The 26,231-nt window shown below is 38.7% G+C and overlaps 1 protein-coding gene across 19 annotated transcripts in view; it reads left to right on the top strand.

The window, feature by feature from the left end:
* Tcf4 (transcription factor 4) overlaps positions 1–26,231 on the top strand; it is a 342,153-nt gene that overhangs the window by 200,587 nt on the left and 115,335 nt on the right. For 15 of the 19 annotated variants that reach the window (XM_035440081.1, XM_027402662.2, XM_027402658.2 and 12 more), the window contains 2 exons: positions 18,726–18,855; positions 19,316–19,365. In XM_035440081.1, coding sequence (XP_035295972.1) covers positions 18,726–18,855; positions 19,316–19,365 — 180 coding nt within the window. The remainder of the gene's footprint in view (positions 1–18,725; positions 18,856–19,315; positions 19,366–26,231) is intronic. The other 4 variants (XM_035440077.1, XM_035440074.1, XM_027402656.2 and 1 more) reach the window with 1 other exon arrangement.

The following is a 26,231-nucleotide window of genomic DNA, read 5'->3' as shown; positions in this document are numbered from 1 at the left end:
TCCAGCTACCTGTATTATTAATTTCTGTATTCTTTCACAATATTTATTTGTTTGCTTGTTTGTTTATGTGTATGTGTGCTTTGAATAATGCATATGGAAGTTAGGGGAGAGCTTGCAAGTGGCGCAGTTCTCCTTTCACTGTGTGGGTCCTGGCCATAGAATTTGGATCATCAGTCCTTGCAACAAGTGCCTTTTACTGGCTGAGCCATCTCTCTTGCCCATCTATATACTTCTAAGTAGTATTTCAAATTTCTATGTAGATCAAGAGTTATTAAAAGACTTTTTATATTTTAAGTTCTAACAAAATGTCACAGCGGTATGCTAGTACAACTATATTTTTGTTTTAATATATTTGTATTAGACGACATTATCTGTATGCAATTGAAAAGACTGCAAAGTATTTACTCTATTTGAAACAATGTCTTACCTATTTTATGTTAGTTGGGTTTGAATTTCTGAGAGAAAACAATTACAGATTTATCAATCTGCCATGTATTGACATTTGTTTGTTTGAGACAAGGTCTCTATATGTAGCCTTGTTGGCCTGGTACACACTGTGTAGACCAGGCTGGCCTCAAACACATGGAGATGTTTTTCCATGTACTGCTTTTCAAGTACCAATTCTTTAAATATATATCAAAGATATGTAATAAATCATTAAAAAGTTCTAAAAAGAAAATAAATTTGAAGAGTTTATGTTTTATCATCAATACATTTTCATTTCTTTTGCTTTGAACTGGGTTCCAAACTTTTTTTTCTTTTGTGGGCTTTAGTTCCCATATTTTATGTATGTTGTTCTTGGTAGTTCGTCTTATACAGCATGCACCCTTACATTTACATTACCTGGCCAGATGTGACGGGTGCTATAACTTGAAGAATATAAACAAACTAAATGAGCATATGATACAGATAGTCTCTCAAACCTATGCTTTTATCACCTTTCTTTTCTTCCATATTTTCCTGACTTAAAAATTTCCTTTTTGTTTTACTGACATGGTATGGCATATCTTATTTCCTTCTTTATGAAAATTACTCTTATATTTAACTGACACAGTGGAAACTAACTGTTTTTACTAAGTATAGAACTGAGTAGTTTTCATGTCATTCCTGAAAAAGAACAGAATCTTACATATTTATAGAGATTATCTAAACTATTTATTTATTTATTTATTTAGTCATTCATTCATTGAGAGGGAGGAGAGAGAGGGGAGAGAGAGAAAGAGAGGACGAGAGAGAGAGAGGAGGAGAGAGAGAGAGAGAGAGAGAGAGAGAGAGAGAGAGAGAGAGAGAGAGAGAGAGCTCATACCTACATGGCTGTGCAGCTTGTACCTGTAGGTGTGAGAGGACAACCTGAAGGTGTGAGATCTCTTTGTTTCTGGTAACAAACTTAGGTGGTAGGTTTGAAGCCATTAGTGCTGAAGCATGTCTCCATGTTCCTGAGCACATATGAATTGCTGTTTCCCTGCATCCCTTTACCTCTGGTGCTGAAATCAGAGTGTTTGCTTCTAGATATTTAAATTGTATGAATAATCACCTGGATCCTGGATTCCACAAGTTTCCTGGCCCCATTCTGTAAATTTTTGTGTACCACCCCTTTATTTCTGAATTACAAATTCTTATGTAACTCATTTTTTAAAAAGACGTTATTTATTTATTTGTTTGTTTTTTTCATGTGTGTTGGTGTTTTACTGGTGTGTATTTTTGTGTAAGAGTTCTGATCCCCTGGAACTGGAGTTTCAGAAAGTTGTTACACTGCCATGTGGGTGCTGGGAATTGAACGTGGGTCATCTGGAAGAGCAACCAGTGCTCTTAACCACCTAGCCAACTCTCTGGCTCTAATTCTTCCAGAGACATGAGGGTATGCATTTTCAAAATGACTTTTTTTTGTTCCTAAATTACTTTTGTTTTGACCACCACTTTGAATGTTCTCTGGCTACATGTAAAATTTTTGAGTATTAAGGCTAAGAGGAGTTCATTTGTTCACGAATGGTTGGGTTTCTGCTTCCCGATTTCACCAGGAGGCAAACCTCTGTTTTAATAACCTTTAGCTTCCTTGTTGTGAATATTTTAATCCTTTCAGAATCTTTCTTGCCTTCATAATTTCCTTTCCCTATTGAGGCCTCATATCAAAATCAAAGAAGGTGTGACTATGTGCCTTGTGGAAGAAAGTTTTAGGAGAATAAAGTGACCAGAGTAGAACTGGAATAAGATTCTCTGGAAACATCAATAACGCCAGAAGAGCTAGTCCCTCCACAGGATGAATTCAATGCTATCTTTGGGTGGTTTATAAATTTGGAGTCATTAGACATTCGAGTTTGAACAGGGCAGGGAATGTTGCAATGTTCAGGAAAGTGAACCCCTCCATTCATATATAGCATATTGTAAATCATTTCAAATTACTTGTAGAATAAACACTGTTTGTCTAACCATATATTTTCTCCCCTTCCCTTCTGTTCTGTGTTTATTACATCCCTACTTTGCAATTGGCTTTTAGTGAACATTCTGCTTGGCTCCCACACCTTGGACTTGGTTGACTTTACAGTTGTCTGCGGGGATACTTTTATCCCCTGTGTACATGTTTGTGTGTGTGTGTGTGTGTGTGTGTGTGTGTGTGTGTGTGTGTGTATGTGTGTTGGTGCATAATCACATATGTGCACATGTGGAGGCCAGAGGTCACTTTCTGATGTCATTTATCAGGAGCCATCTACGTTCATTTTGGAGACAAAGTCTTTTATTGTGGTCTGGGCTCACTGATCAGGTGAGCCTGGCTAACCAGCAAGTCCCCAGATCCATCTGTCTATACCTCCTCAGAGCTGGGATGTTTAAGCACACAACAGCACACCCGGATTTCTGGTTTGGTACTGGGGATGGTGCAAGCACAGCAAGCACTTTACCTATACCCATTACCCCGTGGCTTGTCTTTACTCTCCCATCAGTTCTCAAAATTTTAGTATCTCTGTCAGGGAAAATGCCATTGATCGAATGGCTGGTTTTGCACTGGACACTTGGTAGGCAGCCCATGGAACCCATTTTCGGTTTTCTGGTTCCATTGCTTGTCCTAACCTAACTCTGGGATTGGAGAGTCCAGTGTGTGCTTGTGTGGATGAGTATGTTCTTGAGTCATGGGGCACCCTGTTTTGCAAGCCCCTTTTCCTCTCTGAATGGTAGCTAGGATGAGGCATGAGCTAGGGGAGGAGGCAGCAGCCTCTCTTTGATCCGTTGCAGGATGCACATGAGACCTTTGATGTTCTCTTTTTAATTGCAAGCTAAAAGCACACAGCTCTTTTCTCCCACGGATTGACAGGCCGATGTTTGAGCAGTAGCCAAATAACCCAGTTTAGCGAGCGGCTGAATTTTGACTTTCATAAACATTTAATGAATACATTTTTATTTATGTCAGTTTTTTAAAAATGCAGCTGCTGATGTTTGCACCCCCCCAAAAATTTTTTACGCTAATGCCAAAATTAGAGTATTTCAGTATTCCTGGATTTCCTGGTGAGCACCTGTGCAGGTGTGGCATCATTACAGACTGACAGGGATACTCTACTTGCCCCGTGTGCCTGTAGGGTATGTGTGCTGTCTCTGGAGGAATCCACCATGTCACCTACCCTGTTTTTTTCCTCAGCCATTTAGGTCTTTGGCTTGCAAAGGAAGTGAGTATTGTCCTACAGGGGCAAAGGAGCTTTTTGTGATGGGGCCCTAGGTGAGAGGGAACTTCTCTTCCTTCCCTGACCATCTGTTTGACCTTTAGTCTAGGGTTCTGAAAACGTCATCTTTATGACCGTTTTTAAAATTCTGGTCTACAGAGAGCAGAATATAAACCTTGGGGGGCTCTGAAGACTTGAACTGTCCAGCCAGTATTGACCATGTACTCTGAACTTTAATACCCTTTTTCAGTCTGAAAAAGGAGAACTGTCTTCACAAATATGTTCCTCTTTGAATCTTTTTATTGTGGAAATTTTCAAATGTAAGAAAAATCCAGAGTGCTATAGTGTGTAAAACCATGCCTCTACCATTCGGTTTCAATGGATTTCAGCATTTGCCCCGTTTGTCTTAGAATCATTGTACCCGGTTGATGTTTTTGAAATGTTTTAGAGCAGATTGTAGGCTGGGTATCATTTTATGTATAAACACAGTGTCTCTGACTATTCTATAAACAAATAGCATCTCCAGAAAATAATCTCCCCCCATCCCCTAGCTTAACACATCCACAGTGTCATTGCCAAAGCTGGCAGGACTCTCAGAGATCCTTCCTCAGCGTCCTGAACTTTCCTCAGCTGTCCCACAAATGTCTTTTGTCTCTGGCCTTAGTGGCTCTCACCTGGTCTTGCACCACCTGAGAGGCAGAGGCAAGAAGGTTGTGAGTTCAAGGATAGTCTGAGCTACACAGCAAAACCTTGTCACAGAAGAACAACAACATATCCCCAAATTAGAACAAAACGGCAACAGAAAACAAATGGCTTTTGTCCACTAGCGTGCTTGGACTGAATGTGGCCCTTGGGCATTGTCTGTCTTTGGTGCTTTGAAAATCCACAACTTTCCCTACTACCCCCTTTAATATTAAAGCTAGGACCTTGTCTGACTTTGTGGATTTGATTGATTGCTTGCTTTCTTCCAGCTTTCTAGCATGTATTCTCCACATTTCCTGTGAACTGAGAGTTGAATCAAGGCTTAAGATTTCCTTTATTTTTACTTCCTGCTCCATTTCTGTTCTACTTTGCTTTTCTGTCACTGTGATAAATACTGACAAAGACCAACTTGAGGAGGAAAGGGTTTATTTAATCAGGTTCATTCCACCATTGTGGGAAACCCAGGCAGGAACTCAAGGCCACAGAGGAGTGCTGCTTACTGGCTTGCTCTCCTGGGCTTGCTCGGCCTGTTTTCTTATACCATCCAGGACCACCTGCCCAGGGTTGGCACCACCCACATGAGCTGGGCCTTCCCACATCGATCTTCAGTTTAATCAACAAAATGACTCACAGACATGCCCAAAGGCCAATCTGATGGAAACAATTCCTCAATTGCGATTCCTTCTTCCAAGTTAATTTTGTGTCAAGTTGATAAAAAGGAAGGAAGGAAGGGAGGGAAGGAGGAAGGGAGAGGGAAGGAGGGAAGGAAGGAAGGAAGGAAGGAAGGAAGGAGGCCTAAGTACCCATACCTTCCTGTTTCTTCTCCTTTCCCTTTTTTTAAATTTTATAAATGACTTCTCACCTACATAGCTTTATCTCTCTGTAGACTTGATTTTTTGGGCTCATAGCCTCCTGAGTACTGGGATTATAGTGCATCTGGCTAGTCCTTCCCTTGTTCCCCTCCCTCTCCCCTCACTCCCCAGTGTCTTGTTTTGCTTCCACACCCAGAGACAAACAGTATTTGCCTTTTAATTGTCATGACATCTGTGAATTACTGTGCTGTCTACTTCCTACTGAATACTCCATTGTAGACACTTCTTATTATCTCTCACTTCGATTATTTCACTGGAGGTTGTACAAGAGCCATAGATGAATTTAATGGTGTTCTGTCCTGTAAATAGGTATGATTATCTTACAGCTCTTACAGATGCTATAGCTTCTCTGTGTATTTTACATTTAGTCTTCTCCTTGAATTTGTAAGGTACCTCTTAGTCTTACCCTATCTCCCCAGAAGAGGTGAGTGATTGAACTCCACTAATGTACTTACTTGTCCCTTTTGGCATATCCATAAATGAACCATGCATTGAGCTGGGCTTGATCCTTGGTGCCTTGAGCTTACCAAAGAAATGACTAAAGTGTTGCCTGCTACTTAAAGACACAGAAGTACTTCTAGGGACAGTAGTGAAGATTCCACCAAGTAGGAGCCTGGATCTTGATGGAACTGTGCAAGTCCCTTGAGGCACCATGATTTCCCCAGCTCCTTCACCCAATATCGCCTATTCAGGTAAAGGAATAGTTACAAATCATTAGTGTGTTAGCAAAAGGAGAGATGGCAGCAAGATTTGTGAACACCACCCCCCTTCATACACACACACACACACACACACACACACACACACACACACACACACACACGATGGTGCTACGTGCCAGTTGGTTTGCCCCTGGTTGCCCTGACAGTTTTACAGTTGCAGACTAGAACTTTATAGAGAAAATCTTGGCTTCAAATGTGACACAAACTTTGCCCAGCACAACACTCAGTGGATTCTGAAGGAAGTGGTTCTCTACCTTGTGCCATACTAGTGAAATTTGGATGGTTTATCCATTTTGTCTTTTGATTATATAGACATTCCTTCAAATAGCAGTAAAAATTACCTATTTAAATAGCTTTGAAATCAAAATGCCCTTCACACCATTAATCCCAGCATTTGGGGGGCAGAGGCAGGCAGATCTCAGTGAGTTTCAGGACAGCCTGGTCTACAGAGTGAGTTCTGGGACAGCTGAAACTGTTATACAGAGGAACCCTATATTGAAAAACCAAAACAAACAAACAAACAAAAAATCAAAATAACTTAGATGTGTAAAATGGCATGATTAGTAACCCTGAATACAAAGGTTCTCTAGTGACTGGACAAGACAAACAGCGAGGGCCAGTTGCAATCTCTGTAGGAGAGCTAGACTGAGATGAACATATAAGTTCAAATTTGAGCAGTTATCACCAGCAAGTTATAAAGAATGTTCTAATGAAACTTTAAATATATCTAGGTGTTGACAGCATTTTCAAAATAATTAAAAGACAACTGTCTTGGCATCCCGTTAGTCCCTGTGCAAACACAGTGTAGGCAGGAGAAGGAGTTTTATATGTGACCATACCACCTTGAATGTGCCTGACTTCCTCTGATCTCAGAAACTGGGCAGGAATGGGAGGTTAAAGGAACTTCCATAGGTCACCCTGCCTTACTTAGAACTATTGCATCATAGTTCTAGAATTTAAGAAGTTCTTGTATGTTGGGAGATTAAGGTGGTACATACATACAACATGTACTGTATACTTCACCCCAGCAGAGTTTTAGGTAGTCTCTAAGAAATAAATAGATATTATTTCTCTAATTAATCTTGTGAACAGTAAAATTAAAGGCAAACAAACATGTCTTCCTATTGGTTCATGTTTTATCACAAAACTTGAAACAGTTATCTGAGCCCCACAAATATCAGAAGTAAAGAAGAGACTGTGGACCTTCTCATTAACAAATGAATATAACAACTTTAAAAAATTATAAATAATCTGGGTCAGGAGATACGACTCAGCAGTTAAAAGCATTGGCTGCCTTTCCAGAGGGTCTGGGTTCAATTCCCAGCACCCACATGGCAGCTCACAATTGTCTATAGCTCCAGTTCCAGGATATCTGACACCCTCACATAGACATACATGTAGGTAAAAAATACCAATGCACATAAAATAAAAATTAAAGAATTGTAAGTGATCAAGTACCACTAACATCTTTTAAGCATCACATAAATTCACTCAAAGCCAAGAAAATATAAAGCATGTCCACATCTGAAACAGTCTTGACCTGTAGCCTGTTGTCTGTCAGAGCCTGCTTTAGTTGAAAGATGGACAGTTCTCTATCAGGCTCTTTCTTACCTAGGGAGGAATGCTCCAGGGTCCCTTTGCCTCTGCATTCTGCTACTGTGCTCCCAAATCACCTTTATCCCACAGAAACGAGGACAATTACCCAATGCATCTATAGGAAATGTCCATATATGGTAGATGTAGCCATTGAGGGAGTGAGCTACCATAGAAAGGGGGTCCAGCTGTGGGGGAGTCTCTGTCTGTCAGTTCTATTCCTTAATGTGCACCCATATACTGTAAACAAGGAAATCATCCTTATATGGAAAGCAAATGTGAACATTTAGCTTTGATGTTTTAGAATGGGTCTAGTAAGTGGAGCCCAGTAGCACAGACCTGCCATATCTGCTACTTGTGAGTCTGAGGCAGGAGGATTGCAAGCCTAGTAGTGGCTTGTGATTACAGAGCTCAAGGCTAGCCTGGGCATATGACACCCTGTCTTAAAGTGCAAAGTAAAATAAGCTGGAGGTGTGTCATTATAGAGTGCTTGCCTTGCGTGCACAAGGCCCACCCTAGGTTCCATCGCTCGCTTGTACTGCAAAATAAATAAGTGGTGTCAGGCGGTGTGTCCTTGTGTGTGCATGCATGTGTGCTGTGTGTATGTGCATGTATCGAGCTACTCACTAATATTCCAGATACACTTAAGAATGATTTTAAAGTTTATATTCTTTTATTTTTATTTATTCATTTATTTGGATTTTCAAGACAGAGTTGCTGTTGTTTTTCTGGCTGTCCTAGAATTCACACTGTAGACCAGGCTGGCCTCAAATTCACAGAGATCCACCTGTTTCTGCCTCCAGAGTGCTGTGATTAAAGGCATGCGCTACCACCAACTGGCTAGAGCCTACCATTCTTCAGCCCTCTCCTGACTGATTTTTTCTGAAGTCCATCAGGTTTTGCCTTGAGTCTGAACTCAACTCCAAGTCATCAGGTTGTTGTTTTGTGTGAAAAGATCAAAGTGTCTGTTTCTTTTCAAAATTGATACATGAAATTATTTCTGTCTTTTGGAAGTGTGTGTTCTGTAGGGTTCTTTAGTGGGTTTTGTTCAACTGGCTTCTGAACTAGTTCAGCAAGTCAGTGCCACATGCTCACTGTCTAAATATATTTATAATGAGGTATTATGTGAACACATAATAAAAATATACCTGTCCTACATCCTTGCAGAGAGAAAGGGAATGTTTATTTATACATGCAAATGCCCCACGGTTCCTCTAAGAACCCTTAAATATTACTGTCTCCTTCCAACTTTGTAAAGTTTTCTGGTTGTTGGTTGTTTTTGCATCATCTTTCTTATAAAGCTAAGGGCTGCTTAGAAAGCTATGTATATGAGTGCTGGGCAAACGAAATGACTGGTTGCCAGTCATTTTACTAAACAAATCTTTCATGGGATCAGTGAGTTCTTTGTTCAGTGTTAGGGAGGGGTGTTGGGGTGCAGAACTGGAGAGTGAAATGCCTTGGTGCAAATAGGTCCTCAGTGCTGAAGCTCGCTGGTGTTGGAGAGTAGAGAAGAGGCAGGAAGAGGGGAGGCTCCTGATCGTAATATTTAAGGATGAACGTGAGGTAATTGTTGACATTTTCAGATGTGATATTACCAGGAGCCATGTGAATCAAAGAGATGTAATTACTGTCAGTGAAATGACACAATTTGGTTGTTCATTGGTTTTCAAATAGTTTTCAAGTTATCGTGGGTGGGTAGTTAGCTTCCTTCTACCTCAGGCCACCTCATCTGTAGAGTGGGATTAGTGGGATTCTCCCCTCAAGGGATCGTGATAATTAAATGGGTTACTGCAGCCAACCGAGCTTGAACTACAGTGAGTTCTGTGTGGATATTCGCTGCTTTTTGTGTGGCTGCCATCATTTACAGAGTAACAACATCTCCCTTATTGAAAAGTGTCCCCTATATCTGCCTGTATTCCTAAGTCATTGTGGTAAGGGAGCAACGAGAGGGTCCAGGGTAGGGCGATTGTCTTCCTCTAGAGTCCCTAGGAATCCCAAGGAGATGATGTTTGGTTGTCATCTCCAGAGGTGTTTTGAAGTGGTTTATCTAATGTAGAGTGGGAAGACCAGTTCTTTGAAGAGAGGGCTCAGCTCTGGTAAAGTATACCTCAGAAGTGGGGCTTAAGGGGGGCGGTAGCTGGGAATACACATACTCACCTTGCCTAGGCCATCTTTAGGAGAGGTTGTCACCTAAGCCTTCTGTTTCTCCAAAGCCCACCACCGTAGTTGGCATATAGCAAAGGCCAACAACTTCTCAGTGTTATAGTCATTTCTCTGGCTTTGGTTTTGTCTAAGTCAACTTGATTTTAATAGTCAGGAAAGTAGAACCCAAAAGCTAGATATCTAAGATATGGGAGCAATCTAAGGAGAACAGTTTCTATCCTAACCAGCTTAAGTTCTCCCAGCCTATGTTCCTCAGAGTAAATTTCCATTTTAAAAGTCTCCACAAGCCAGGCGTTTGTTGGTGCATGCCTTTAATCCCAGCACTTGGGAGGCAGAGGCAGGCAGATCTCTGCGAGTTTGAGGCCAGCTTGGTCTCCAGAACAAGTGCCAGGATAGACTCCAAAACTACACAGAAAAACCCTGTCTCGAAAAACCAAAAAAAAAAAAAAAAAAAAAAAAAAAGTTTCCACAAGCTGGATATGGAGCACATGCACTTGGAAGGCAGAGGCAGGAGGATTTCTGTGAGTTCAAAGTCAAGGCCAGCCTAGTCTACATAGTGAGTTCTAGGATAGCCAGGGCTATGTAAAGAGACTCTGTCTCAAAAAATAAGACACAACAAGGGTTCATAATCCTGCCTTAGCCTTGCTGTCTGTGTCCCTCTCTCCTGTATCTGTTCTGCTGTAGGTGTCTGCCTCAGTAATGCCTGTATTCCCACTGCTGCCCAACTCTCAAGAACCTGGCCCTTTGGTGATTGATGGACCATCCAACAACCATACCTGTTGGAGGAAATGTATCCATTTTCATTCAACAAACCAGGCATAAAAATAAAACTCAATATGCATACATCAATAGGCACAACTAATTTCTTCATATACATTACCAATTCTGATTCCTCACTTATCCTCAGGTGGCCTGGGAGGGTAACTAAGAAATGAAAGAAGTTTTGCAGAAGAGATGTGGTGAGCCTTTAGTACATTAGGGACTGCCTTTAGTTTTTGAGTGATGCACATCTAATGTTGGAGGAGAAACCTTAGGATGAGAGTGCAAATAGAAGTGTAGGGACTATGTGTCCACTGACATAGGAATAGAGAATCATGTTCATAAAAATAATGGTTGAAATTCTGTAAGCACATTCCCTGGCTAATCAATTAATTACACCAGGTGACATTTACTGCAGATATACTATGTACCAGGACCCACTTGTCATCCGTCACGATGCCAAGGTCACAGAGACAAGGGAGCTCACTTCCTGCCTTGAGGGACCATGTGCCAGTTGTGAGACGTCACAGACATCAAGTTCCTAGGAATTTGTATTGTCTGAATGATTCTCATGCTGAGTGTGGACATACTACCATGTCCCAGACAAAGAGCCAGACACCCAATAAGATTACATATCCACACTCTCCAGGGACAAGTGGCATGCACATGTAGCCCTGCTGGATTTCACTGTATTAGATGATTCTTCTGAAATAAGAAGAAAGATGCTTCCAAAGTTAGGATTCCCTAATGATAATTGAAAGCTCTGGCTAATAATGAAGGGCTTGGGCAGGTAGAGCACAGAAAGGATGGGGCATAGAGGACAACTGTATGTGTCAATGCCAAGCCACACTGGCCCCACTACTTGCTAGGCATGTGCTATTGGTCAGGACATGAAACTACTCTAAATGTCCCCATCTGCACATTGGAGACTGCAGTGTCTGCCATATTAGTGTCTGTACTTTTCTCTGGCTGTGGTTATTATTGTCAGCAGCATCAGAAATAGAAATGACTGGTAGGTTCATGAAGTAAATCCTGCCCCCCTCCCATCCCCAGAGAGACTAGTCCCATAAAAATGGATTTTCTATATCCTTGCCCAGAGAAGCAAACATTTACAATAATCTTGAATTAGAACTCTTCCCCCTCCAGTGTGATAAAGATTGACATGTGACAGGCTGTCACCCTTTTATTTTACTTCAATAGCAACCTGGTCAAACAAAACTCTCAGCATGTTTATTAAGGCCATATCTTCACATGAGTGGTGCTAATTCACCTGTATGTTAACATGTCCTATCAGTTTTCCTATTTTACTTTGGTATACTATTGCTAGTGAACAGCATTGCAAGGAAAATACTGTTTATATGCTATTGAGTGATTACTTGTCAAATCATAAATTAGGCGATTTTCCTAAACTATCCTGAGAAAGTTTTAATTGACAAGAAAGTGCTTTTCTTAAATTCTGTAAAGTTTATGTAAGAATTTTTAAACTTAATTTTATTCTAAGTTGCTAGTTGCTTTGATGCCCCCCATCTTATCTTGAACCTCCCAACAACTAAAATAATCCTCTTTTTAATATTTAATAGATGACCCGGGCTTCCAGAACGCATTTCATTAACCACAGAAAAAAATCTTCTCACTTTATTATATACAAGAATTAATGCTTTTGTTGTTGTTTTTTTTTAATTTGGGAAGTCAAATAGGTGGGTATATAAATCTCATCAATCCTTGGACAGTTGTAATTTCCATTAAAATGCATGAATTTTTACTTGACTTTTACCACATTATACATTAAGTTGCAGTTACCATAGCAACCTTTGTATTATACTATAACATTTAAATGTAAGTTTTCTTTTTTTACAAGGAAAGACAATGTATTTGAATTTTGAAATGTTTAGTGAAATTTAATCACTGCTAAAATAAGTAGTTTTACTTAAGGTTACTGATTTCTTTGGGAGTTATTCAAATTCCCAACCAAAACTGTGAAGTTTGTTTGTTTAAATCATGGAAGTAGAAAATATAATAACATGAGTATGGAATATACAGTCACTAGATGCCCATAATTGGTTCTGCAAAGAGAAAATACAAAGTTGGACCACCCTTATAATCATCTGTCAGTGTCCAACACAATAAGAGTTTAACTTAACCTACTTTATATGGTGTATAGAGTTCTATCCCATGTGAAACATTTTTTATTTTGGTACAAGTGGCAGACTGACTTTAAACCATTTTTATCTTGTATTTAGTTGAGTTAGCAGCAAATTACTTCTGTGTTTGAAAAATAAAATCAAATGAATTGCTGAAGAAATCCTTGTGGCATTTTCAGGAAAAAAAGTCACTTACTCTCATTCTGAGATTATTGGCCAATTTCTTTATTAAATATGGGGAGTCCTATCTTCTTGCCGGTGTGGCCAAAGGCCACCGAGCCACTGTTTATGGAGACTCGAATATTTACCCCTTTCAACTTTTTATTGTGATGTTTCAAAATTTGCACAGTGGTTTTTTTTTGGGGGGGGTTTCTTTTTTATATGAAAGTGGAGTGGAGCCTCTATTAGTTATTCTCAGCTTCAGCTGACTCTTTTAAGTAACAGTCAGTTGGTTTTGACAGAACTATGCTGAAGGGCAGAGGGAGGAAGCTGAAGTATATATGAGGCCTCATTTCTGCTGGACATTTTCTTCTACTCCCAATAACTCTGGGAAATCATTGATTAGTACCCCCCACCTTATAGAGAAGGAGTGAGCGGTTGTCTTCCAGCAGTCTATATGCCTCTAAGCTTGGGTTCCACCAAGAACCCACTTATCCTCCTTACTTTGCTTGAGTCATTCCTCCCTCCCTCCCACTCATTCTCCCTTCCTGCCTCATTCCTTTCTTCTTCCTTTTTTCCCTTTATTCCTTCCTTCGTTTATCTTAATAAGGGTTTGTTGCCTTGCATATGCTAGGCAACTTCTCTGCCACTCAGTTATATCACCAGTTCCTTTTTATCTTTTATTCTGAGATAGGATCTTCCTAAATTACCCCTAAACTGTCCTTGAGCTCACTCTGTAGCCCAAGTTGGTCCTGCATTTTCAGTCCTTTTCCTTCAGCCTCCCAAATATCTGGGATTACACCACTGCCCCACCAGGCCCAACTTGAACTTTATTTCTGATTTTCTATGGAACACATTTAATATGATTTTTTTGAAATATCTGAAATTTCTTAAAAGAAAGTACTTGCCAAATGACAACCTCAATAATTTGATTTTTTTTTTCTGTCACACAGCAACCATTTAAGCCCCCTGGTTATCTCTGCCATCCCATCTTTCTGATTTTTCCCAAGTCCTCTTTGCTGAAACTAAGTCCAGGACAGAAATCAAAGTGAACTGTAACAGTGCCTTTCTGGACCTTAGGGATCAGGGATAAAGGCTGTCCAAGGTCTGACCTTCAGTTGTAAGCTTTGAAGTTCAAAAGTGGACAGGTGGAATTACTGTGTTCTTCATTGCCCTTTGGTGCAAGATATATTCTAGGTTGCCGAGTAAGTGCGGACAGCAGCAAAATTATGGCCCCCTCCTGCTACTAAGTAAGTCAGCAATGGCCCTTCTGTGGTCAAAATGGCAAATTCAGCAGCAGCTATTCAATAGGGATTTGCAAAAACTTCCCCATGGCTGTTAGGAATCTTGTTCAGCAGTGTCTTTGAAAACCTAATTCTGTGCAGAATTAGCCATGTAGATATGACCTCAGCTGGGATCCAGTGTTTTAAATGCATCTACGTTATAATTTCTCTCCATATTTAGTTTGTTGCTCATGATGCAAAGTCTATCAGGTATCTATACAGATATCCAACATTCAGCTGTGCCGAATTTTCTTTCCACTTAAAAATAACAAATCTCTGCCTTTATGGAGTCAGTGCACCACACAAAGCCACTATACATCACTTGGGTCTGTGATGAAAGAATCGAATCGCAGCTGTGTGACTGCTACAATACCCAAACATGAATTAGACTCACACGCAATTGGCAAAAGTTCAGAAAAGGAGCTTAATCTGGTTTCATCGGAGACTGCTTTTCTGTGTTCTGCAGCATCCCCCCCCCATACCCCCAAGATGTTGTGTCTGATATCAGATCACAACGTAATGGTAATGACGCAAAAGCAGAGAAAGCCTGGAAAACGAGGGGCACATTTTCCCCTCATAGATTTCCTAAACCCCCGATTCCCTTTTTGCTTTCCCAGGACCCACCTCTGAAATTCAAGGCCATTCACCTATTAGATAAATTAATTAATCGTATGCCCCAAAACAGGGCTCATAGCTCTCTGATCTCACTCATATCTATAATTAAGGGTAAATATAATCTTCCTTTTTAGAGATGAACCACCCACCCATTACATTTAAAGTGCTGACTGAAATGAAATAATAGTTCAGAGCAAGATGATTTTAGTTTAACAAGAAAAAAAGCTGATAATTTAAGCTTTGAGCAGTTACTTCTATTTTTGATTACCATTCAGTTATAAATCTAATTTGAGATATAAGCCACTTCTCTGTTTCCCAAGTTTAATTCATGGTTTACATCCTTAGTTGCGTAAGCCAAGCCGAGTAGTTGATCAAGGAGTGAAGGCACCCACTCATTCAGCCCCAAATGGAGTAAGGAGGGCATGGCTAAAATGGTGTTGGAAGTCTCCATGTTCAGACCTGCTAGGAAACAAACAACAGTGTGATTGCCTGAACCCTCCCACAATCTTGACCTTGGAGTATGAATGGCTCTGCCAGGTGTGGCGCTTTGCTGGTGAGTGGGCTGCCTGGAGTGACTCTACAGTCATTTGAGCTTAGTGAACAACACCAGTACCTTTTATTCTTTGATTTGTGCTTTAAGGCTTGAAATAATTTGCCTTTGGATGAGAAGAAACAGAAGGGCTTGTCTCATCACATGTGGACAGTTAAGCAGATTCACAGGAATGGCTTTAAGGTTTACAGGTTAGCTGTGTGAAAAACATCTTGCCAGTGTTTCCTGGGTGACAGGGTAAGGTAACTGCTCTGGATCCAGAATATCCACAGAACACAGGGATGCACATTGTAAACAACAAACAACAGCACCCTTAAACTTTTCTAATCCATTAAGTAAGGCAAGAATGCATTGCCCATTTTGAAAGTAGACTTAGTTTTTAAACTTAACATCTAGGAAATATAAATTTGTTTTCAAAGCTATACATGCTTGGAGGTAATTTTATAAACAGATGAATGCCTTATCTTTTATGTGTACTGTTTATTTAATTTGCCTTAATCAAATGCCATTGACTTTTAAACATACATGTAGCCAAGTGTTTAGCAGTGGAAATTATTTTTAATCTTTCTCATTATTACAGAGGGTAAAGCCTGTGATGTAAAGACCAAACAATAGTAAATAGTCATTGTTCATTTCACAAGTAGACCCTACAATAAGAGCATGTATATTTTTATCTTTATTTTCCCTGTGGGGGTGATTAGTACTCCTTTAAGTTTGAGGAAATGTTTGTTTTTGTTTCTTTAGAAGAATGATGCCATTGTCCAAGTGGAAAAAAAGGGGGTGGGGGACAAACAAGTCTAAAAGAAAGAAGCAGGAATGTGCTTTTTTAAATTTTTTGTTGGTGAGAAATTGTCAGGAGTCTCTATTTGGAAGTGCTGGGTGACTTTTGCTGCTTTCATCCCACATAGTTTATGTGGCTTTGTAGAAGAAATGAATGCTGATTTGCTTATCTTCCCACAGGAAGATTTTCTTTGAAATCCACAGCAAGCAGGTCAGCCCCAGCCAGTTAGCTGTGTTTTCATAATCTTTTCTTCACAGCTCTATTGTGAATGCTACTAAAACCCAGGGCAGCTAGCTTGTTTGTTTTTATGTTGGCCTACTATATAGATTCCCTTTTCTGGGAGTGAAATGTTTGCTACCAGGACAAATAGAAATCAACGAATGGTCAGGCCCATTGAAAAGAGAAGTGAATATTTCAGAATATTTGTCCAACCCTTTCCTGGAGATTATATATATTTTTGGGAAAAAAAGAGAAAAGGAAAAATAAGATTAATGGTTGCCAATACAGTGTCTATGTTATTGACAGATACCAAGGTAGTCTAATTTCATGGGTCATGGATGATGTAGCATGATATAGTCTTATTCCATGGGTCATGAGTGATGTCGCTTAATGACAGATCATTTGCCTAGAATTCAAGAGGCTCAGCATATTATAAAATAGTAACAACAACAATAGTATATTATTATTTTCAAACTCTTTTCCCAATAAAATGAAGACTCAGTGGTAGATTTACCTACTTATGCAGAGATAGTAACTTCGTATCATTCACACCTTTTTCAGTAGAGTTATTTAAAAATGTTGGATTAAGGATTAAGTAGGAATCTGTCAAGAATGAAATTTCAGGTTGAAATTCTAAATTTTGAATGCCTAACATGATAAAAGTAAACATTCAATGTCATATCCCTAAATTCCCTAATTAGTAGAAACGTTGGTTGTAATGTGCTTGGTGCTTTAGTTTGCCATTAATAATACTTTCATATCTTCTGAAAGTTCTAGAAATGCAGTAGTTGAGTGTGCTGATCTTAGGTTTTTTACCTGGCAAATGATCCAATTTTCATCCTTTGTGGATGAAACTAAGATGTTGGCAATGAGCTGACTGTTCAGTAATAGGTTTTCACTCTTAGATTCTCTTCTTCAGTCCTCTTTTTTTTTTTTTTTTTTTTTAAAGTAATGTTTATCAAGTATCCCTTGAAAAAGTCGTAAGCTGGAAACAGGGAAGACAGGCATTGCCAGTGGCTGATTATCCCATTATATATTGTTCACCAATAGGCACAGAGCTCCCCCACTATCACCAGCTCTCTGTATGATATTTAGCTATATTGTGGAGCCTAGGAGAGCTTTGAATTTTTGATTTTCCAGCTTATGGGTCATATTTGACCAACTGCTTTCACTGGAAGACATGCCACTTTGTTGAGCTATTTAGGAATCAAAAAGACTGTCTTAATTTAAAACAAGGACCCTTTGTTTTAGGTGGTGACTGCCTTGTGAAATTTTTCAGTTCTCAGCGGGTTAACCAGGGAACAGGGGCAGAGTCATAATTGGCCTATTTAGAGTATTTTGCATGTGAATAGTGTGTTAGTGAAGCATCCCTAAGTCTGTTGTGAGTGACATGGTGATTAGAATTTAGATTAGGGAAAACACATTCTGTACTTTATCAAGGACAGTAATTAGTTCCATCAGTAAAAGTTGATTACAAGTAACGATAAAGTTAGATTTTTAGTACTTAATTTTAAAATTTCTTTATTAAATAACAAATTTGCTCTTAATATAAATGGTACTATCTACACTTGTTTTATTGCCTATCAGAATAATTATAAAAACAATGTGTTCAATGCAGAGTGTAAACAGGCGGTTTATATATTGTGGTAAGTTTCTATGTAGCCTTTAGAAAATGTAATATTATGTAATCTGTCTTATGTCATCTTTTTTTGGTTTTTTTTTGTTTTGTTTTGTTTTTTTTTTGAAAGTTTAGCAGTTTGTCACATGGTGATAACTTAATGATATTTGTGGGAATGTGCTAGTGTTCCGGTGAATGTTCAATCCATGGGGATTTGTTTTCCTTCCTGGTAGTCTTCAGGAGAGCCTGCTGAAGTCCTTAGGGTTGCATGCTAAGAGGGTTCCTACTTTTGCTCTGATGAGAGTTTGCCCAGGGATTTGAATTTTTTCTCCATGTTTCTGGCATTCTGTCCTCTGTGGGTACCTTGCAAAATCCTGGATGATCTGGAGGTATCCCCCCCCACCCCATGTGTGCAGCTGGGGGAAGGTGTGTGTGTGTGTGTGTGTGTGTGTGTGTGTGTGTGTGTGTGTGTGTGTGTGTGTGTGTGTAAAAAAAAAAAGAAAGAAAAGAAAGAAATTCGTGTTAGTCCTTTTGAAACAAAGGTGTGACTAGTTCCCAGATAGGAGCCTAAGTATGGGGAAAGAAAACATTTATGTGAAATAAATGACATTTTCTTAAGAAATTAAAATGTTAAGTCATCTGAAATGATTTTTAAAAAAATATATTTGGTTTGAGGAGGTGCCATCTATCATCTTTGAAGTAAAGGGTTAAAAACACCGAACGTGATGATAGCTTCCTTAGTGGCTTTTGCTTTTTGGCAGTTGTTTTGTTAATTGTCTTAGCTCAGCAAATGCTGGGTTTTGTATTGCTCTGCTTAAAATGGAGTGCGAGGTGGTAAATGTGAAACATTAAACTTCCATTTTTTTTGTTTCTTTGTTTTGTTTTGTTTTTCACCTTCCAGCAGAGTCTCCTTGGAGGGGACATGGATATGGGCAATCCAGGAACCCTTTCGCCCACCAAACCTGGCTCCCAGTACTATCAGTATTCTAGCAATAACACCCGTCGGAGGTCTCTTCACAGTAGTGCCATGGGTAAGGCCCTCTTCTCTTTGAATGCCTGGCTTCTTTATTAAATTACCCCTTTAAAAAATGCCATCCTACCCCTCCTTTGCCCCCAGACATACCGCCCCCATAACATTGAATCAATCTTTAGCTTAGTGCCTTTTCCACCCCCAGGGTATATGGTATCAATTTACATAGCAACATAACTTTTTAAATGTTTGCTTACTTCCATGTGTCACTTGACGGAATACACAAGAAAACTGTGTTTTAAGACACCAAGCAGTCACAGGTAGCTCCATTCTTTTCAATTCCACCAGCAAAACAGACTTTGATTTCTGGTAGAAGGAAAGGCAAAATAGTAGCAAGAGTGAGCTAGAATGTCTGTTCTAATCTCAGTAGCTTCTTGGTTTAATATCTTTTCCTTTGGAGACCTGGACATGTGGGAGCTCACATCTTCTTCGTTTTTTGTTTTTGTTTCTGTTTTTTTCAGAGGTGCAGACAAAGAAAGTCCGAAAAGTTCCTCCAGGTTTGCCCTCTTCAGTAAGTACTGCCTGTTTTTGCTCCCTACTTTGTCCTTTGTGTTCTGTTTGGTATCAGTAGAAGGCAATAGAAATCAGTGAGGTTCCAGGCACCCAGAGCTGCATTGTGTGCATATCTAGGATGGGGAGAGGTAGGAAGGACCCAGCTACCTGACCCTTTGCTGTTGTGATTAATTGCCTCTGCTGGAAGGCTGAGGGCTTGTGTTGGTATTCAGCAAGTTCAGCTCTGTGGAGAGCCTTGAAAAGGTACCTCAAGTTGCAGAGCTTCACCTGTACAGGGCTTTGCAGAGCATGATATTAGTTTCATGTGTTGGTTAAATTCTTTGTCGGTATTATGATGATTTATGGATTTGCATGCCAAAGGAGATTTGTGGAGAGGATTTAGGGAAAATTTACATGGGTTTCAGCCCAGAGTGCAAGGAGAATGTCTCTATTTCTGAAAAGGTTGATGAATAAGGACCACAAAGGTGGTCACTGTTTGCTCTGCTAGGTGGGGATAGAGGAACCCAAAGCATCCTGGGCCTTTTTAATACCTGGAGTTTTGTGGGGGTGCTTCACTGATGCCCCAGGTCCCAACCTAGGAAAAGTTGGTTGGAATCACAGGAAACGCATGACACATTGATTTGTGTTTATGCATTTGCAAATTTTAGATCCTAGGAGGTATTTAATTTGTTTATAGCCCATCCATTGCTAGTAATTTTCTTCTTATGTAAAATTTTTAAGAAAAAAATGATTTCCTTTCTCTTCTCCCTGTTTCCTTCTTTTTTCCTTCCAGTGTTGTTCATGTAAAGACAGTTTTAACTCAGGCTTCTAGTATGCAAAAAAAAAAAAAAAAAAAAAAAGGCTAATGGGCCTTATATGTTCTTGTACTTTAAGTCAAAATTATATTTAGATTTCTGAAAATGTATTGCCAATCAGTGCTCTCATTGGTTTTATTTCATTTTTAGTAAATTAGAAGAATAATGGGTTTTGCAAATGTGCTAGATTAACCCACACACCTGTGTATTTGACTTGATTTCAGTTCAGCTCATCCAAAAAATTATTAAATGAATATATCAGAATAAGTCTTATAAAAAAACCCATAAATTTTGTATGCTGATTATCAGACTTGATAATGTTGAAGAAGCACCACAAAATTAGCCATAAATATGGAAAAATATTGTGTAAATAAAACTGCCAATGGCATATAAAATAGTCATTTTAGAATATCAATATGTCACTTAAAACTGTACCATGTTGTTATTTCTTGAGTTTCTATATTTTATTGAAATTGACTGTTTCTGTAGGCGTATTTTAAGCTTGAAGTTAGAGGTAGAGTTACTACTGTAGATGAAATTTTAGATTTTAATAGTGTTAATGACAGCTTCAAGTAATAAAGTCCTGGAAGCTGTTTACATTTTAAACATAACCCTGGCAATATTAAATACATTAGAAAGGCCTTTGATTGTTCTGAAGTGACAATATGACTGTTCAGGGGAGCTACAAAAACAACTCATTTAATCCTGTCTGTGCCTCAGGTTAAAGTGAACTGTGGATTTTTCTTGTTGTTGTTTGTTTTTTTTTTCCACTGCAAAAATATTTTTTCTGCAGAGATCTTCACACTTTTTTTTTTTTTTTTAGAAAATTCTTGAAGTATCTAAGATGTTACTAATTATCAGTAACTTCTTAACTAGTTACAAATATTTAAAAATATTCCTCTATAGTTAGCTGGTCTCTACAAAAAACATTTTCAAGTTTTTTTTTTTTTATTTTGTTTTGTTTTGTTTTTATCTCTGTTGGTGGCACATCCCTACACTCTGCTCAGAAAACAGAAAATCTTTTTCTTCTAACACGTGACAGTTAGAAATGGGAAATTTGTTTCTATTATTCAAGTTTTGGCTATTGATGGACAGCCAGTTTAGGATTAAGTCTTCTAAGAGAACTTTTCATGATTAAGTGTCTTAATGGCCCTCTGGTATACACTGATAAATAGCTCTTTTTCAAAAGATAAGAAACAAGGTGAAAATTCAACTAAGGTTTAAGCAGGAAGAAGAAGAGAAGCTGGCGCATTTTTGCTCTCCAATCACCACTTGGTGATTCTAGAACCTCTTAGTTCTCTTTCTGTTGCAATTTGCTTAGTGTACACTAAATTTGTTGTATTATTCTATTACTGAAAATGAGACCCCACGCCTTGCCACCATAAAAAAAAGTTGTTTTTTTTTTTTTTTAACTTGATTTTAGGATACATTCTTGAGCAAGACACTGTAGCACTTTGTCTCCAACAGACCTAGATTTCTGTATTTTTAGATCTCTGTCTCCCTTATTATTAAGTTCAAATGAAATTATGAAATGTGTCTGATTCAAGATACTTCTAAACCTTGTTTCAACATATTCTTGAGTATATGTGTAACACATAGCTTTCTTTTACAGTGATTAGATTAGATAAAGGCATTTATGTTCCCTGAGATACATATTGACCATGATACACAGTAATAAATCTATTGCAATATATTGGGTCAACTCTTCCCCCAGCCTCAGTGAAATGGGCCCTCTCTCTTTCATAGATAAACAGAAGAACATTTACAGTGTGGTATCCCATAGTCACAAAATGGGATACAGTTGTGAGGGAGAGGTGGGCTTCCCTTGCTGCCATGAAACTGGCTCTTTCAGGCTATCTGGGTCAAGTAGGTAGGGAGAACTTCGAGATGGGGGGGGGGACTGACTTTGTTCAATATTGTGTCATAGTTTTGATAGGAGGCATAAACATGCATTTGTACTGTATGCCACATCTAGAGACCTTGAGTCACTCTGAAAACTCTACATAGGATGGTGTAAGAATCATCCACAAGGCTTGTAGTCTTTAGAACCATAGAGGAAGAGAAGACAAGCCCTCTGGAGAACAGAGGTCTGGAGGGATGTCTAGGGTAATTTGATTGTTTAAGGAAAGACAGTGGGAAATGATACTTGTGAAGAGAACCCCACTTCCTGCTGTTGAAAGTTGTCCTGGGCCATGTCCCACTGTTGCATAGCCTTCCTTTTCTGAAGGGACTTCAGTGATAAAGCTGTCTGTGCTTGATGACACCACTCATCTTGTGTTTCTAACCTTTAAAATGTACATGGCGAGCTTCTTGTCTGGTTGGATCCCTGAAACTTAAGTTTCTTCTTTAAAGCCTGTTTCCATGTGATCTGGACAATTTGCAGCTTGACTACCCTTCCCAGCAGGTTTCTTGTTTGTGGATAGCCTAATAATCATACTCATTGAGTTGTGCGTTTATGCAGAGGGAAAAAAGCTCCGTATTAAATTACAGCTCAGGAGAAAGCATCCATGCTTTTTTACTAGAAATTAACGTGATGGAATTAAAATCTAGAAAGAAAACATTTCAAAGGGTACTGTTTAAAAAATATTCATATCAAATGTATAGAATAGCATAAATTTAAAAAGGAACAAATGTCATTTGGAAGTTTTATTGTGTTCACTAACATATAAACATACAAGGCCTTGATCATCAAATTGAAATCATGTATGTTTTAGCAGAAAGTGTGAAGAAGAGGTACAGCTTTGTATTTCAGACATTTGTGGAGTTGACCTCCACTTTAACTGTATACTTCCCATAAACTCACTCAGGCTTTTTGGAGCATTGTAAGATTTTAGAAATACAAAGGTTTACCCTAGAACCATCTTATGAGCTCTGCCATATCCAGGGAGAGTTCCACAAACTGAATTTTTCAGTAAAGTTTAATTTCCATGCTAAATTGTAGTTTTGGTTTATTTATTTATGTTGAATTCAGGAGGATCTGGCAAGCTTTAAGTGGTCAGAGATAATTTTGGATGCACAGATCCTGAGGAAAAGATTCTAAAATAAGATGGGAACATCTCCAAGAAAATTTCAGGCGCGAGTGGCTCCTTAGGTAGATTTTCGAAAACAAAACTGTAACATGTATATGATATCATTTGATATCCCCAAGGAACATGAATTCTTATGTAAAATAAAATGTCTAAGTCTGGACTTAACCATATTTTATAGAGAGATTATCAGATACATCAATGAAAGTGGGTAATACTAACAGTATTAAGTCTCTTAGTTATTTTCTATCACATTAAAAAACCATTTGAGGATTTTAAATATGCAATTGAATCCATACTTTAAAGTATTTTAGATTTTTTCCCCTCTTCAGATGCTTAAGAAATCTCAAATGATTTCTCAAGAGGAATTGATAACTTGGTTATTTCTTAGCAGGAGCCCAAAAGTTGTATGGTTAAAAAAACACAGTCTTTAAAACACATCACTTTTAACAGGTGTCATAAGGCAATCATAGATACACTGTTCTGTATCTTGTGGTACATTTTCATGTCAACATATTTTAACCTGAGTAGTAATGCAACCCCTTTTAAGATAACTGTATTAAATGTATCATGAGTAAATTGAGCATAGGCCACCTGGACTTGGGCTTGTATAGGGAATTGTAGAAGCAACCAGTATATGATAAGATGTAACAGAAGGTATCTTCAAGGTTCTTCCCTTTAGTGATACAAATAATTGTAAGGGTTTGCATTTAAATGTTAGGTCAGATCATAGAATCAACTCTGAACTTATTCTCATATTCTAGCTCATATTCTAGCTAAAGTTACTAAAAATGGTATTTGATTACATAAATGAGGCCAATAAATTATCAAAATATATAGGGAGGAAGGAGATTACAGTAATGCAATGAAACCATGGAAATAAAGTCAAGAAACATTCACTCAGTTTATATATCATATATAACACAACTCTGAGAATACTGTGAAAACTGAAACTATTCATCACTAAATATTTATTTGTTCATGTAGAGGATGCAGAATTCACTAATCCGACCTTGAGCTTTAATTCAGTAATACGTTTTCTGGAAATCAGTCTCATCCTCTCCATTGCTTTTTGAGGCTAAATAAAAAGTGAAGTTTTGTATGAGACCCGGGGATATGAAATAAATACAGGAAGATCTTTGCATTGGGGACTCACTTCAGAGAGCACACACAGGAAATATGCACCCATTTGGCATTTCCGTCTCCTGAAAGTTTCCTACAAGATTTCTGTATTGTTGGGAATTTCAGAGTAATTCTTGCAACCTCAGAACACAATCTTTCTCCCTCTTCAAAAAGAGACTTCTGGTGAGCATGTTTTAAATATAAAGAAAGAAATGTAAGTGGCAGTGGTGGGGTGGGGGCAGACAAAAATGATGTCTTACTGTAGAGGGCGAGTTTTTGGATCTGCAAGCCATTCAAAGGTTATCTTTGCAAACTGAAAAGTTAGAAACCTCTGAGGCCCACAGGAAACACAACTATTTCATTCCTCTTACCATAGGTGCGTGTGTGTGTGTGTGTGTGTGTGTGTGTGTGTGTGTGTGTGTGTGTTCATCTTCTCAGCTGGCTGTCTTAATGTAGGCATGAAACATTATGCCCTTACCCACACACACACACACACACACACACACACACACACACACACACACACACACACACACACACACACACAGTGTGTGTGATTATTTGTAATTGAGTTTTCCAATTCAATGTCACCTATTAAGATTTATCGGGACTTCTTTAAGAGTTCAGCAGCTAGAACAATACAACTGTACTCAAATGTTAAGAAAGGAGAAATACAGTAGGGCACTGTTATTTTGCACTTTCTTCTCTCACTTTCACCGGAGTATAATTTGATGTGGACATTTAGAATCCCAGCGGTTTAATTACAGAAATTTAAGAACTGGCTGCAAGGCTTCTTTACCTCAGAAAGAGAGAATCCTAGTACTTTCATGTATTTTGTAATTACACAGCTTGTTTTGAAGCATCTGGCTTCTCTATGGATTTCTTATTTATGGACATGTATAGATGGGGACTTGATATTTAGTTGAAAGTCATTCCCTTTCATCTATTAAAAGTTCACTGACTTAAACAGTTTTATATTCTAACAGGGCACATTTTTTCCCCTATTCAAGTTAGTGACAATTTCTGAACATTAAAGATGTATTTTTTTCCTTTCATAGAATCCAAAATTTTTTATTTAAAATAATAAATCAGAGGTAGACCTTGGGGGGCTAAATATGATTTAGAAAGTGTCAGTGATTCCAAAAGAATGAGGGATTTCATCAAAAAGAGCAAAGTTGTATTTTCCTAAGGCAGAATAGCTATAGCTAGGCTGTTGACAGACACCTGCTTTGTTTCTTTTTAAAAGTAAATTGCATTGAATTTTAAACCTGCATTTCAAAGGGATAGCCTGGGTCTGTATTGTCCAGGGTGTGTTTCTGTAGCCACTGTGTTCCTTTTCAAAGAGTAAGAACTTTCATAAAATGCAAGCAAATTCTGTAGTTTTAAATACTCGATTATTTGATCTCAGAACAGCAACATGCGAATGACTGTGTTTTCAGTTTCAAAGCTGCTGCATACTCAGAGCAGGCCCGGCTGGCTTTCACTTGAGCACATGCTCCCTCTTCAGAGACGTTAAGGTAATGCAGATGATTCCTGGTGTCCCACCTCAGAGCCCCAAACAGGAATGAGCTACCTTCTGTCCAAATGTCTCTTTCAATTCAAAACAAGTGTAAAAACTGTATTTTTGCAAAAAGGATTTTTTTTTAGAAAAAAAATTATCTCTCAGTAGCATAGAAACACCATCATTGCAAGCTGCAGAATTAATTCAGTACATGGCTAGGAAGGGAAGTTGTTCTGCAAGCATTCACTTCCAGGGTCATCGGAAGAGATTCTGGGTGTGTGAGGTTTCACAAAATGTGTTTTGATTGTTCGGTAGAAGAGGGAAATGGGGGCATGCCTCAGCTTTGCAGGTCTGTCCTCAAAGCCAACTGTAGGAAATGTCTTGGTGTACTTCCATGTTGGTGCTGACTGAAGGTCACTTC

Source organism: Cricetulus griseus, chromosome 2 (assembly GCF_003668045.3).
Source record: "Cricetulus griseus strain 17A/GY chromosome 2, alternate assembly CriGri-PICRH-1.0, whole genome shotgun sequence".
Lineage (NCBI taxonomy): Eukaryota > Metazoa > Chordata > Mammalia > Rodentia > Cricetidae > Cricetulus > Cricetulus griseus.
Note: the sequence above shows the minus strand (reverse complement) of the source record. Positions and strands in the feature narration are given on the sequence as shown.